This window comes from Bufo bufo, chromosome 1 (genome assembly GCF_905171765.1).
Source record: "Bufo bufo chromosome 1, aBufBuf1.1, whole genome shotgun sequence".
Lineage (NCBI taxonomy): Eukaryota > Metazoa > Chordata > Amphibia > Anura > Bufonidae > Bufo > Bufo bufo.
Genome location: NC_053389.1, coordinates 414,738,396 through 414,755,009, shown reverse-complemented (window position 1 = coordinate 414,755,009; position 16,614 = coordinate 414,738,396). Strand labels below are relative to the sequence as shown.

Here is a 16,614-nt window from a genome sequence, read left to right as displayed (position 1 = left end):
TTTATTCTACATGTAGATGGAGTTTCAAATTGCACATCCACACACATTGTGCTCTAAATAGTCACAGATTTTCAGTGTAGAATCTGAGACTTGGGAATTCACCCATACTGATTGCTTAGACTGCAAGAACCTCTTCAAGCTTGTGAAGTATACAGAATCCGGGCTCATGCACACGACCATATGCCCTCCGAGACACCGGGCCGCCTGCGGGGCTATTGTCACGCACTCATAATATCATATTGGCTATAAACTATGATGCTGTGTGCACGATGTATGCCGCTCCGGGACATATGGCCCGCTCACGGAGGGCATACGGTCGTATGCATGAGCCCTACAGCTGAGGAAAGAGGGTATGTGCTGGTGGTCTTATCTCTTACCGGTATCAACCTCATTAAACCTGGCATACCGCCTGTAGGGTTAATCCTGATGATTAAAAGGAGCTATTTCTTGCTGCAGTCTACTGAATATATGAAGAGAAATTCTTACTTTAAGTTATATGTAAATCAGGAGCTTGGATGTGCTGGACGTTTTTGTAACGGTCGTCACATGGCCGTTTTTAGAACCAATTATAGCCTATGGGGCTGTTCGCATAGCTGTTTTTTCAGCGGCCATTGATTAATGGCATCAAAAATGGGACATGTCCTGTTTTCGGCTGTTTTCATAGCCAGACGGATCCCATTGAAATCAGGACTGTTTTTAACGTGCACTCGCTTAACGGCCGTTAAAAACGGTACACTGTTTTAAAAAAAAAAAAGGGCTTTTCACCTCAATCACTTGCATGCACCAGAATACTCACTCCTCACTTGCTGCCTGCTGGGAGGAGTGAGTGTTTCAGTGCGTGCAAGTGGATGAAGTGATTATTTATTTTTATCCCCTGAAAGGCCCTTTTTTTTTCACCGAGTAGCCATTTATTAACAGCTGTTATTAGGCTACTTTCACACTAGCGTTTTTCTTTTCCGGCATAGAGTTCTGTCACAGGGGCTCTATACTGGAAAAGAACTGATCAGGCATATCCCCATGCATTCTGAATAGGGAGTAATCCGTTCAGGATGCATCAGGATGTCCTCAGTTCAGTCATTTTGACCGATCAGTCAAAAGAGAAAACCGTAGCATGCTACAGTTTTATCTCCGGCGAAAAAAACTGAAGACTTGCCTGAATTTTTTCCCATAGGAATGTATTAGTGCCGGATCCGGCATTCAAAATACCGGAATGCCGGATCCGTCCTTGCATGCCAAGCGGAGAGACGGATCCGTTCTTGCAATGCATTTGTGAGACGGATCCGCATCCGGATGCGTCTCACAAATGCTTTCAGTCACATCCAGATCGGCGGATCCGGCGGGCAGTTCCGACAACGGAACTGCCCACCGGATCACACTGCCGCAAGTGTGAAAATAGCCTTAGACTGTGCAATTTATACTTCGGGGCCACAAAGGAGACTATAATACCAGGGTCACAAAAGGAGCATTTTATAATAGTAGGAGGGCATTATCTATACTACAGGTCATAAAGGGGACCATCATCTATACTAGGGGTACTGTGTGGACCATTATTTTTACTGAGGGGCACTGCAGGGGTTGGGATAAAAAAAAAATGGATGCACTCACTGATACAAAATGGCCATGAAAAGCTGACCTTGTATCCAATTTTAACTGACAGTATTTTTTATCCACTGTCTTGTGAATGTACCCTTCAAGGGGCTGTTTGCCCCTGGGGCCCCTCGGAACCCCCACTAATGTTCGAGAAAGCACCTGTGTTCCTGTGAGTGCCACAGCTTTCTCTCAGCTCACCAAGCACAGTGCCGTACATTGTATAGCGGTATTGCGTTCAGACCCATTCACTTCTATGCCTGGGCCATGTTACAGGTGACTGTGTCGTCACTGGCCTAGGACAAGCTGAGAGAAGGAGCGCTGGTGCCTTCTCAAAAAGCTGATCGGCAGGGGTCCCGGGTGTTGTACCTCCACCAATCAGGATGGATAATAGGTAATTAGTATAAAATTCTTGGAAAACCCTTTTAATGATCTGACTTTACAGCATCATATATGGCTGTGGGGCATGTGGTCAGATACTGACACTAAAATCCGGACACCTTACAGCCATCTGAATGACCTCACAGTGCCCTAGGCAAGGAAACTGCAGACACCCCTATTTAGTCAGTGTAGTAGTTATGCCTGTTTTCTAACACCGTTGTAAATTCATTTGGGATGGAGGAGCACATTCAAGTTAGAGATCTGATAAGTTTTCTCCTTCACTTTTCATTTTAGAAGAGTGGTGGTGAAAAATGGCAGGCAAGTAATCTAGGCAGCATTGGCAAATACAGTGCTGATAATGCTTCTGTGGTAGATAGAGCCGTAGTAAAATACCACTATACGTGATATAATCGTATTTCTAATATTACTCTTCACTGACCCTGCTGTGCTGCGGCATCACAGGAGGAGGGTCACATCTGTTAGCTAGATATCAGTAACCACCTTCTGTCTGAGAGGCTGTTTTTGGGTCTGGGGGACAGGAAAATGTATCTTGTTACTTAAAATAGTAACCTATCCGTACCCTTTTTGTGGTCCGCAAATCATGGACCCCAGCCATGTGCATGCCACCATTTTCATTTTTTATTTTCAAACTCCTCTAGAAATGTTCTTTCCTCTTCAAAATGGACAAGAGTAGGACATATTCTATCTTTTTTGGGGCACCGCGGAACGGGCATACGGATGCAGACAGCACATGGTGTGTTGACATCATCCTTTGCAGCTGCATTGAAATTAATGGGTCTGCCTCCGATTGCCAAAAACTGTGGATTGGATGCGGACCGAATATGCGGCCTAGTGCATGAGGCCTAAACATCTAACTATAACCCAAAAATCCCTGATAATGTTTAGCCGTGTTCATCATAATATATGTATAAAGGGCTATTTTATTAAAATGCAGAAAACATTTTCTGGCCTGACCAATTTTTCATTTTTGCATTTCAGTTCATTTTCCTTTTCCCATAAAAAGTGCCATAACTTTGTTTTTAAGAGGTGCACACAAGAGCTATGCTAAATTGTGTTCTGCTAATGTCACAGATGAGAGTAGAAGCTCTCTCCTATCATACCAGAACCATACTATAAGGCTACCTGCACATGGTGCAGATTTGTAGTCAGAGAGACTGCATGAAAAACACAATCAAAACTGCACCTAAATTGTTTTTGTGCGGTTTTTATGTGGTTTTTGTCTATTTTCTATGTGGTTTTATGTGGTTTTTGTCTATGGGGAAAAACACTACATATAAACTGCAGAATCGCACGAGCAATTCACATGCTGTGGTTTTAAAACATGTTAAAATCCTCACAGCAGATCAAAAATACACAAATGTACATGATATTGGTCAAATCTCATTCACTTTGTTGGTGCGGTATTAGGGCTCATGCACACAAACTTATTTTTTACCCGTTCCGTTTTTTAAATTTTTTTTGCAACAATTTATTTTATAGGGGCCGCAAAAAAATATATATTACAGAAAAGACTTGTGTGCATTCTGTGTCTGTATGTCCTCATGTCTGTATTGCAAAAAAATAGAACTCGTCCTATTCTTGTCTGTTTTTGTGGACAAGGACAGTCAATGTTACGATGAATCTGCAAAAAAAAATATATGGATGCAACACAGACCTCACAAGAATGTCATCAGTTTTTTATTGCGGATCCGTGTTTTGCGGACCACAAAATACATACGGTTGTGTGCATGAGCCCTTATGCTGTGGTTTTTCCCGCACAAAAATATGGGTGGAAAAAACAAGCGTAATCGGCAACATGTGCAGTTATCCTAATGCTGTAACATCAGTCATTTATGGACGTTTTGAACCCAATTGACCACCAGTGAGTATTAAAGTGAATGTTATACTCACCCAAGAAGCTTGAAAAACATATTAAAGTGGTTTTCTGAGATTCTGATATTGATGATAGGCCAGTATCTGATCAGTGGGGCTCCGACAACCCAAGATCCCCGCAGATCAGCTGTATGAGGAGGCCGCAGTGCCTGTGTTTCGCATTGCAGCTCATCACCATTCACTTGAATGTGACAGATGAACACGACAGGGGTGCTGGGTGTTAGATCCCCACTGATCTGATATTCCTTAGAATAGGGCCTCATGCACACAACCGTGCTGTTTTTTGCGGTCCGCAAAACGCGGGTCCGCAAAAAACGGAACCCGTCCATGTGCCTTCCGCAATTAACGGAACAGGCGGCCCATTGTAGAAATGCCTATTCTTGTCGGCAAAACATGCAAATTTTTTTTTGCAGGGCCACGGAATGGAGCAACGGATGCCGACAGCACACGGAGTGCTTTCCGCATCTTTTGCGGCCCCATTGAAGTGAATGGGTCCGCATCCGAGCCGCAAAAACTGCGGCTCGGATGTGGACCCGAACAACGGTCGCGTGCATGAGGCCTAGGTCATCAATAAGTAGTGTACTGCCACTCATTTTGCAATAATTCCAGAAAATGAATGATTAGCTAAGGTGATTATTATTATGTATAATAGATTTCATTAGAAAACCCGTATAATCTGCATATCCTCTGTATTATCAGACCTCTTGGCGCACATAGCACATTAGTTCCCACCTGGGGAAATTGAGTCAGACTTGGGGCCTCAGTGCTGGCAATCTGATATCCCAAACTGTATGTAATTACGTCAGTCCATATATAATCACCTCAGTTTATATGTAAAATTACATTACATTGAAGATGTATTAGAGGAGCGAATTACAACTCCCAGCATGTCTAGGTTATTATGTGATATCAGCGGACGTTAGAATGAGGAGGCGTAAGGAAAGAACTTTAACTCCCAACATGTCCAGGAAGTTATGTGCTATCAGAGAACATTACAGGAAAGAGGTATTAGAGGAGAGGACTACAACTCCCAGCATGTGCATTCAAGTGCCTAGTTAAAAAATGGCCCTGTACATTATGTTAAGTGTTTCTTACATTTAGCATTTTCTACTCCTATTACATCTCAACACCAAGTCTGTTATTAACCTCCAGGAAGCCCTTTTTACATTTTCTTCTGTTTCAGTTACCTTGGAGCCACTTTCCACATTATCTTTGAAAATACTGCTGTCACACACAGGTTTTTGCTGGCGTTTTTTTGCACCTGTTTTGTTTTTTGTGTGTGCTTTTTGTGCAGTAAAAATGCAAGCTCCAGATGTTTCATATTTCCCATAGACCTTCATTTAACAAGGGGCACACAAGTGTTTTTATTCTACTGCCGTTTTCGTTAAATTGGTGGTGTTTTTTGTCGTCCTGGCTTCTTATGAAAGACTACTTAAAGGGGTTGTTCAGGTTCAGAGCTGAACCCGGACATACCTCCATTTTCACCCAGGCAGCCCCCTGACAGGAGCATTGGAGCAGTTCATGCTCCGATGCTCTCCTTTGCCCTGCTCTAAATCGCACAGGGCAAAGGCATTTTTCGGAGTCCCGGGTGAAGTACCGGGCGCACCGGCACTGATGGGCGGGCTTTAGTGCTGCTCTAGCCAGTAAAACGACTAGGGCAGCGCTAAAGCCCGCCCATCAGTGCTGGTGACGTCACCGAACACACTGCTCTGGGTGGAAGCTTCCGCCTGGCAGTGTGTTATGATAAACTAGAGTCCATGCCCTGCGCGAAATAGCGCAGGGCAAGGGAGCACATCTGAGCATGAGATGCTCCGATGCTAACATCAGGGGGGCTGCCTGGGTGAAAATATGGGTATGTCTGGGTTCAGCTCTGAACCCGGACAACCCCTTTAAGGGAAAAGCGCTATAAGGAAAATGCTGCTGGTAAGATACGCTGGGGGAGATTCATGAAGACTAGCATTTTCTACTCCAGTATTGGTATTTCTTATGCTGCCGGAGGATGCGCCTAATTTATGGCGCTGGCCCTGTCATAAATTAGGTGCATCCTCTGGCAGCATGTGCACCTAAACTGAAATCTACAGCTGTTCCTCAGCCGTAGATTTCTGTCTTCACTTGCACACCGAAAACTGGCATAAATAAAGATAAATGTATTTGACCCTGCCCCCCTTTTTTGGAAAGTGGCCAGTGCGGCATCTAAATGCCACGTGTGCCTATATTATGTCTCAGTTGCATTTTAGAAATTGGAAACCTGGGGTTTGTAACTTTCTTCATCAGAAAACTGGCATAGGGAGAAAATATGTAAGCAAAAGATTCCATAAAAACTGCTGGTGGCCAAATGTTATATATCCAGCCAATACAAAAATATATCTCAGAAATACCAGCTATAATTCCATGAGCGCTGGGTAACATTTGCTATAGCTGGATAGTTTTAGACTAAGGAGGGGAAGTTTGTAATTTTTCTGTTGCTACCTGCAAGGAGAAAATCTGAAAAAAAAAGGAATAATTTGTACTGTGCATCATGACGTGGCGATGGCAGGGGAGACTGACGGCAAAAGGCTATTATAGACTAAAATGAAGTACAGATGAATAACATGATGATTCCTTTATATTTATACTCAAAACAGACCTGGGCCCTGAACAGCCTTAGATAATTGGTGCTCTACCGCTGACATCATGATGATAGGCACTGTCTGGACGAGCGGGCGCACAGGGCCAGATACCAGTGATCCTCTGACTGTAAATGCCTCTTTAATGCCCACAACACAGCACGTAGAATGGGAGTGTGCAGAAACGTTTTGGAATGAGTTCAGGCATTCTACTACATTAAGGACAGGGACGGTGTGACGGTGTACACAGACTTCTGCACCTTTGTCAGCCTGGGCACTGTTGGATTTTTGGGGGATTCTGGGGTCACAGTTGCGGCACATGTACAAGTCGTGCTGCAAACCCATTTATTTCTATGCCAGCAACGCTGCACTGCAAGTGTCGCACGACCAAGAGCGCCGTGTAGCTGAATCCTTACGCTGCACCCATTTCCCACAAATCCAAATGTGTTTAAAAGACTTGTGTGATGAAAAGCATAAATGCAGTTTTATTGGCACAGATTTCCCCAGTTTTTTGTGCATTTTGATGAGTAAAACTCTCCCAATGTTTGAGGCATCCTTTAATGTACATTAGAAATCAAAGAAGACAAAGTCCTACTACACATCATATATAAAATATTCTTTAACGGGTTGTCCTGGCATTTTAGGAAAGGTCGAGAAATGGCATAAAGTAAAATAAAAAACGTACTTCCCTGTAAAATATCCTGGTGTTTCGGGACGGCTGGTCCATCGCTCCCCCAATGGTCATGTCATCATTCATCGGCCTTAGCAGTGCTGCTTGCATGCACAGCATGTGACCGCTGAGGCCATCAGTATTTAACCCTTTTAATGTCAGACCACTATGCAGTTCCAGTTTTGCTTTCTGTTTCTCTGTCTAAAACCGTACTGAAGGCGGACATGTTCTCGTATTTAATAGTTTTAACCAGAGAGCCTCTTTGGCAGCCCCACCTAAACCAGTATAAAGCTTCTGACCTGTATTAAGATCTCAGCCAATTTGCTACCTCACAAGATAAATCAGAAAAACAGCCTAGCTTTCAGTACATGATGAATACTAATTGCCCTAGGACAGAGTACAAAACCGGTTTTCACATGACTGCCAAGAAGAGTAAGCCGAAACTGGAATGCCAATGATATATTGTGTAGTGGGTGCCGGGAATAGGACCTGTGTGGTGGCTCTGGTGCTGCTGGAAACGGACCATGATTTACATTAATTACAGAAAATGCTAAATCTTCATAGAGTAATATCTAAGGAACATTGATGCTACATAGATGTTATAGGGTCAGAGCCATCAGTGAAACTGAGCACATTACACTGAGAGGGTCAGGCCAGGATCACATATCGGATCATCTTTTCCAGCGTGATAAAGAATCCTCAAAAGGGAAGTAGATCGTATAGTTTTCTATAGGATCCTTCATGGCATCCGATTTTGTCCATTTTGACATTGGATGTCTGGTAGTGCCGGACAGATAAATGCCGCATGCAGTGTTTTTCTGTCTGTGCTCTCAGGCTACAGTCACCGACTGGTGCACTAAAGTACACATACTGCATTAAAGGAGACTTTGGGAATATGATAAAGGATACTTGACTGTTCCATCTACCATCTTAGCACGATATTTTAAAGTAAGTCTACTTTCACACTGGCGTTTTGGCTTTCTGTTTGGGAGATCCGTTCAGGGCTCTCACAAGCGGTCCAAAATGGATCAGTTTGCATTCTGAATGGAAAAGGATCCACTCGGAATGCATCAGTTTGGCTTCGTTCCGCCTCCATTCCTGCTTGCAGCGTTTTGGTGTCCGTCTGACGAAACTGAGCCAAACGGATCCGTCCTGGCACACAATGTAAGTCAATGGGGACGCATCAGTTTTCACTGACACAATAGAAAACTGATCCGTCCCCCATTGACTTTCAATGGTGTTCAAGACGGATCCGTCACGGCTATGTTAAAGATAATACAAACGTATTCGTTCTAAACGGATGCAGATGGTTCTATTATCTGAACGGATCTGTCCATGTGTGAAAGTAGCCTCAAGGAGACATACTGTATACATTGTGAAACTGCTACACATGCATGCTCATGGCTGTCCAAGGAACCTTGGTGTATGGATCAGTAATATGGCAGCCCCAATCTATAGGCCCATACTGTACCTCTGAATTTATCCAGACTCCATGAGGAACTGTGCCTGAACCAAAATCTACTGTAGCTCCTGGCTGGTGTAGGTTTCAGTGTTCTTCTACACCAAAAAACTGGTGTAGAAGATGATAAATGTGGCAAGGCCAGTGGAAAAATGGCACTCAAGCAAAAATGTTATGTCAAGTGCTGTCGAAAAAGTGGTAAATCAGCTTTTTCATGCCATACAATGTATGTAAAGAACACTGCTATATTAATCTGTAGGTACTCTTACCTGCATAGGGTGTACTATTATCATTGTGAGGTCACTTGGGGGCTCCAAGGCCTTTGATTGGATACTATGGCCTTCAGGTACAATGGATGCTACATTTTCGTGGAGGGGCACAGTACATAATGGCCTAATTCAGATGGCTCAATGCCTCTATAGTGATCTAGGGGCTTGCAGAAATCCAAGTATTTCCCATGTATGACAGAAATTTCTGCAACAAATCTTCCATGTGTGAATGCCCCTAAAGTATGTTAGATTTTCTTGAAGGTCAGAGGTTAACATGATTTTTTAGCAGGTTGCATGATGAGCGAGTATTTGGGGCGTCTACCTTTTTATTATTGATGATTGGATGACCACAATAATGTCTAGATTTCTAAATCTTGCTAAGCGGTAAATGACGCACTGTACACAGGATGTAATTAGATTTTCTCATCTTGATAACGTTTTCTGAAAGGTTCTTTTCTTTCTCCGACACGCAGCAAGGACATATGGGCGAAGGAGAGGTAATATTTCTGCTCTTCCATTTTCCAGCAATGTGTATAATGTCAGTGATTACTGGCTTGTCATTTTGTGAAATACTACTTACTGGGGAGACGATGGTAATCGTTTGTTTCTCTTCTGCTGACAGGGTTTGTCCTGTTCTAGATGTTATAGAGTAGAAGGAGCTGAGCAGATTGATATAGAGTTTTATGGGAAATGATTTAGTAGAACTTGTCATTTTATTGATCTATATCCCTGCTCGTAGGTGATTCAGGAGTCCAGGGGGTGGTTCTACTCCTTGATTGACAGCTTGAATTAAGTCCGCCCACTGGACTCCTAAGCCCAGAATGTGCAGCGATTTAGATCAATGAACTGCAAGTTATACTTTGTCTCCCTACAAAACGACATATGAATCTGCTCCGCTCCTTCTTCTCTATAACAGGCTGCTGGCACAGTGATCAATATGACAAGCTCCCTCTAAGTAGAGCTTAGCAGCATATAGATAGAAGTGTAAATTCCGATAATGAGGCAGCACTCACCAGCAGTGATTCATAAAATGGTCCTTTTATTGGTCCAGGATGTGAGTAACAAATACCAGCAGAATTAACAGGGGCGGACAGTGAATCTTCCATGCATAGTGGCGACGGCCGTAGTAGTAATACTGGTAGTAATATGATTAGCCACTGGTTAATGTGTACCCCTAGCCAAAAATGTATCAGTGTATGTCTTTCAACTTGTGCTACATTCCTCTGTTTTTGAGCTACAGGATTGTCAGCCTTTTGGTGGCCTTACATATTATATATGAACAGCAGTACCCCTGTGTATGCAGGTGTCCCAACTATCCTCCAACAGCAGATGTTGGGGGGGGGGGCGGGGAAGAATCGAGCATGTCAGCATGTCCAATCCTTTATTATGACAGGACGATAAGCTGCTGCCAGAGGTGTCTGACAGCAGATTGGGATGCTTTTGTGCGTACTGATATTCTGCCCAGTAACGAGTGCCAACTGATGATACAGCAGGGCAGTCAGCACTTTGTAAGTGTCATTTAGACGCAGCAATGTTATGAAAGATCATTAAAGGGAACCTGTCACCGGGATTTTGTGTATAGAGCTGAGGACATGGGCTGCTAGATGGCCGCTAGCACATCCGCAATACCCAGTCCCCATAACTCTGTGTGCTTTTATTGTGTAAAAAAAGGACAGGTTCCCTTTAATATGATCATTCCCGCATATAGTGATCGTGGACTGCACATACAGTTTACACAAGGTGTTGTGCTGCTGACGAATTAGGATTTTTAGTGCCACATAGAAGATGAACTCTTGCTTGTTTGGTGGCATGCTTACATGGGGCAGTACTGACCAGACGTCTGGCTTCCTCCCCTGCTTAGGTGTTCTGTGGCTCCATGTTCAGACAACAGCATTACACTGTCTAAGCGTGCACTGCAGCCACAGACTTAATGAGGCTGGCCCTCGGCCCCAGTCGATCACTGGAGCTGGCCGCCATCTTACTTTGTGACTGGTCTGATGAAAGCCATTCGCTGTCAGTGAGCCCATCGCTTGCGTTACCATTCACGAAGAGCGGGATGTCGCTCTAGGGTCTGACTGAAGATCAGCGATGTGCTGCCAGCAAATAAGGATTTTATGTGCCGCATGAAAGATGCATTCATCCAGCGTTTGCGCATTCATCAGCTGATCAGTGGCACCTTTACAGGGGACAGCTTTTGTACCCAATAACTGACTCGATCCTCGGCCCATGTGAGGTGCCTTCACATGAGGCACATATTTCTACAACTGAAAATCGGTTCCATTCACCCGAGTGGGGCTCGCAGAAATCCTTGTGCCTCCCACCAAAACAACCCCTTTCAGATGAATAGAACGGATCTGCCGTGTTAAGGCTCCCTAAACAGGCATGCTTGTGTGCAAGCCTTATTTTCTGCAAAAAACATTTTGTGCTTTTCTGAGAAAAATGGAGCTGCATCTCGTGTCTTAGTCCAGCACTACCACTTAAGACTGGAGTATGAAACACTGACGTTAAGAAATCTTTCACAAAGTTTTAATTGATAGATTAATAGGATCTATAGTGGAGAACCTGCAGCCAAACTTTTTGGACTGTGCGGTTTTTACATTCAATACAGCGGTTTTACCTGCAAAAATTGTTAATTTATGAAAATTATGAGGAAAATAGTAGTAGTAAATCTATCCCCTGTTTTCTTACACACTATGGAAGCCCTGTATTTTCAGAGAAAAACGAGGCCAAATGCATGTAGGTTGGGATAGGAACTGAACAAATCGCTATTAAAGGGGTTGTGCAGTGGTATGATATTGAAGTCAAGCATTCCCCGCCTGCACCTTGATTGACGTTACCTATCACAGAGAAGGTGACCCCCTTTCCTCCGGAGGTCTCACACAAGTGCTGTTGTGTTGATCTTCTTCCGTCACATTTGGTGGACAGTGCCTGGTGTGCACCGCGCAGCAGGAGAGCTCAATGTCTTCTCCAGCAATGTGCCATTTTAAATCTACCTGTGTTCACTGGAATCATGGAGGCTCACCGAACAATCAGTCTCACCAGCTATCTTCCCTCTCCTGGGTGAAGGGGCTGTCCTATTTCAGAAAAGATGTGTTTAGTGATGAGTTTCGGAAGCTTTCCGGTTCCGTGACGTGTCTAGTGTGTTGCAGTCCTGAGGCCGGTCGTACAGATGATTTCATTACAACTGTAACTGTAGTAGTCAATAGCAGCTGAAAGGTCCCCCTCGAATGTAAGTAATTGTATGCATCACCCTTCTAGTAGCTTGCGCTTGTGAAAGAGCCCCCCTGCATCTGATAGCATAGCCATTTGCTGGATCGGTAGCTGCACTGATAAGTAAAGGCAGCAGTGTTCAGCCCAGTCTCCAGGGCTGCACTTACAATTACTGCTCCCCTCTGATTTTCTGCACATAGCAACTCCATGGCTGCTTTTCATATCTTCACTATTTTTAGCTTTTTTATTTTATATAAAATACTTTTCCATTCACAGTATAAGAATTAAAACCTGTTTACTCAATTCTTGGATTCCTATACATCAAACATGATTGAATACAGGGTCGTAGCTATAGTGGGAGCAGGGGATGGGGCTGCTACAGGGCCCAGACTCCGAAGGGACCCGCCCAGGAAGAGGACTAAAATATTTTGTCAGGAACCCCCTCAACAGTATTATCCAGTTATTTTATATACAGTATACATGTGTAGGAAGCGAGAGGGGCGGCTGCTGGGCCCAGCCTCAGAGAGCTATTTTGACTAGCAACAGGAGTGGGGGTTGCTGGAGGAAGGAGGCCCCATTCAAAAATTTGCTGTAGGGGCCAGTCATTTCCAGATATGTCACTAATTGAATAGGACTATGCTAATATCACTGTGAGTTATCCTAGAGCTCACACATACTGTGCAGATATAACAAGTAATGAGACGTTTCTCCTTAGAATGGAGGGCTGAGCTTTGGAAAGTCAGTGTAACTCGCTCACTAGCACAGAACTGTACTTTGTACTGTAGTGTTAGGGTTTATACGTGCATTCATTTCAGCATTGCAGTAACCAGCTCCGTCACTGGAGCTACTGCAGAACAGCTGATCAGCGGGGGTTTGGGTGTCCTGATAATAGGTCATCGCTTGTAAATAATTGAACCACCCCTTTAAATTAGACTGTGTATAACCGAGAATAGAAACTAGTCCTCTAAATGCTTATTCCCAGTAGGCTAGGAACAGATGGTTATATGCAATCACTATGAGGTGGTAAGGCTATGTAATATGGGTCATTTCAAAAACACCTACATTTTAATGCCCCTAATGCAATGTTCTCCTGCTTAAAGGGGTTGTCTGGGTTCAGAGCTGAACCCGGACATACCCCCATTTTCACCTAGGCAGCCCCCCTGTCTTGAGCATCGGAGATGCTTCGATGCTAACATCGGGGGCTGCCTGGGTGAAAATGGGGGGTATGTCCGGGTTCAGCTCTGAACTCAGACAACCCCTTTAAGCTACACTTTTTCCATTGCTCCTCCTCACTTGCACCCACTCTTTTACCCTTCTCTTATGTAGCACTCTCTCCACTGCCAACTTTTGAAGCACATTTTACAGGAAACTGTCACCTCATTTTTCTCTGAGCCATACGTGACGGTAGTCGTATTGGAGGGGATTCTTCAAGACTGTTTCTATCTAGTTCTGAGTGAGATGCACCTAATTTATGCTACGATATTATCTAATTTCTGCTATGATTAGAACAATAATTGTGTAAATTTCTCTGGCTGTGGAGGCCTCACCTCCGCAAGATAAGCCTGTTTCACTTTTTGGAAAAGTGTCGAGCATGGCGTAAAAGTGTGAAAAGAAAACCTGATGTAGCACCTTTTGATAAATTCTGCATATTGTGATTGGTCCAATTTGCCTCCAACAACTAATTATGCAATTTTTTGATATACCAACTGGTTGGTTGGCATAGTGAACTGCTCCACTTCAGTGCTGTACGAAAGTAACAGAGCAATACAATTTATGGGTTGATTTCTATGGCCGTTTTTTTCTGCCTGTGTAATGGGTATACACGTTTTTATAAATGGATGAATTTAGAAAATCTTCCTTGTACCAGTCATATTCGTCATATTATAGTCTGATGACTTGTATTGGTCAATATTGGTTGGATTGGCTTGTATTACTGTAGTAATGTGGCTCCTGGGCTTTAAGAGTTAAATTCCTCAATATGGAGGGATGATATATTTAAGGACATAACATGGAAAAGACTGGAAATCAGTACGTTCTGCACTTTACTCTGGTTGTTTTGGGGTTTCCCTTTGTTTCATTTACACCCATTTCTCACCCATAAGGTTGAATGCAAGTAAAGTGCTCTTATTTAATATACTGTATTGTTTCGTCAGGCCAGTCCTCTCTTTTTCCAATGGAAGACGGCTTCTTGGATGATGGTCGAAGTGATCAAACTCTCCACAGTGGCTTGGGGTCTCCTCACTGTTTTCCACATCAGAATGGTGAAAGAGTGGAGCGCTATTCCCGTAAAGTGTTTGTGGGTGGTTTGCCTCCTGATATCGATGAAGGTGAGTAAAGTCAATAGAACAGGGGTCAGCAACCTTCAGCACTCCAGCTGCTCCATTAATTTCTATGTGTGCATGCTGGGAGTTGTAGTTTCACAAAAGGCTGCTGATCCCTGCAATACAACCTACTAAATAGAGAACAGTATCTGCTGTGTCTTATTCTGAAAAAAAAAAAGCCTTAAAAGGTAGGATCTGCATACTTACTAAATTTTTATGAGAAGAAATTGCACATTCAGATGTGGCAGAGCGGAGTTTAATTTAAAGGGAACCTGTCGCCATGAAAATGCAGGCAGCATGTTATAGAGCAGGAGGAGCAGATTATTATATAGTCTTATGAGAAGAAGTTCAGTGTAACTTGTACATTTTTTATATACCTGCTCATTCTGGGCTTATCAGTGACAGCTATCTGTATATACACAGTCATAAAGGGAAATCTGACAATGACTGGTAGGATGTCCTCCTGGACTGGCTAGGGGATAACTTAATGTAACCGGAATACCCCTTTAATGCAGCAAGGTTTAACTTGTTATGAATACAACTTATTGTGATATTAATGGTTTCTCAATAGACTGAAGGTGATGTAAATGAGGCTACATTCACACGAAAAACAGCTGTGTGACTGACTTTCTAAGGACAATAGTAGTCTATGGCAGTGGTCCCCAACCTTTTTTGCACCAAGGACCAGTTTCATGCTAGATAATTTTCCCAGGGACCGGAGAGGGGGGGGGGGGGGGGGGGGGCTTAGGGGGTGCTAGTCGGCGCTGACTGATTCATGCGCATAACAAAACACAAGGTGCATATTAAAGGGTTTCTGCCACCAGAAATACTGTTATGTAGCTGACTGATATTAGCGATGCGCTAATGTCAGCAGTACATAACAGTATGTTTTCTACATTTCTCCCTGCAGCCGTTCTGATAAAATAAGCACTTTTATAATATGCTAATGAGCCTCTAGGTTCTATGTGGGCGTAAAATCAGCACCTAGAGGCTCAGTCTACTCACGCTTTATCCCGCACAGGTCCCCTTTTCTGCCCGCCCCGCTCTTCTTGATTGATGTCACGGTTTGCAAAATCTTATTCGGCGCAGTGAGTGCATGATGCTCTCTTGGTGCCGGATTCCTGCCTGCATCGGAGAAATGTAAAAAACATACTGTTATGTAGTGCTGACATTAGCGTATCGCTAATGTCAGTCAGCTACATAACGGTATTTCTGGTGGTAGAAACCCTTTAAAATATATAACACTATATAAACTGACTAGGGTCTCTGCTGCACCCACCTGGTCTCTGCTGCACTCTACCGTATTTTTCGCCCTGTAAGACGCACCTCTGTTTTAGAGTAGAACAATATGACAAAATATTTTTTATTACACCTTAGGTCAGACCAGCAATCAGACCCCCAATGTTAATCAGACCTCAGATCAGACCCCCAATGCCTCAGATGAACCCCCCCCCCCCCCCCAACCTTTAGCCATTTATCAGCCCCATATGTCAGCCACCAGCCCCTTATGTCAGCCATCACCGATCACCGTCCTATTCCGGGTTATCGGGTCACCAGAGACCCGAATAACCCGGAAACTCCCTGTGTCCTTAAGAGGTTAAAGGGAGTCTGTCACCAGATTTTGACCTAATAGACCGCTTACATAGCGCTCTAGCATAGCAGTCTATGATTCTAATGGTACCTTTGATGTTTGCTTGTGAAGTTCCCCCAAGGCAGAAACGTGCTTTTATTCATATGTAAATTAGGGCTCGCAAGTGCCCAGGGCGGCGTTCACCTCGTTGGAGCCCAGGCTGTTCTGCCTCTTTTCGTCATATCCCCGCCCCAGCCTCTTCCTCTGCCCGCCCCGCTCTTCCTTTGCGTCCTCCTTCTCTGCAGCGAGATCCCGCGCCTGCGCTATCCATTGCTTGGCCGGGGCATGAGCACTGCGATGCCCATTGTGGGTGTCTCTGGTCCGCCTCCTCGCCGCTGTTTCTCGCCGTTGGCCGGCGCATGCGTAGTAGCTACTGCGATGCCGTGCCCACAATGGGCATCGCAGTGCGCATGCCCGGCCAAGCAATGGATAGTGCAGGCGCGGGATCTCGCTGCAGAGAAGGAGGACGCAAAGGAAGAGCGGGGCGGGCAGAGGAAGAGGCTGGGGCGGGGATATGACGAAAAGAGGCAGAACAGCCTGGGCTCCAACGAGGTGAACGCCGCCCTGGGCACTTGCGAGCCCTAATTT

The 16,614-nt window shown here is 44.3% G+C and overlaps 1 protein-coding gene across 1 annotated transcript in view; it reads left to right on the top strand.

Annotated features, from left to right (window-relative positions):
- Positions 1 to 16,614, top strand: part of CPEB4 (cytoplasmic polyadenylation element binding protein 4) — a 59,297-nt gene that overhangs the window by 30,513 nt on the left and 12,170 nt on the right. The window contains exon 4 of the mRNA XM_040406308.1: positions 14,229 to 14,402. Within this exon, the coding sequence (XP_040262242.1) occupies positions 14,229 to 14,402 (174 nt within the window). The remainder of the gene's footprint in view (positions 1 to 14,228; positions 14,403 to 16,614) is intronic.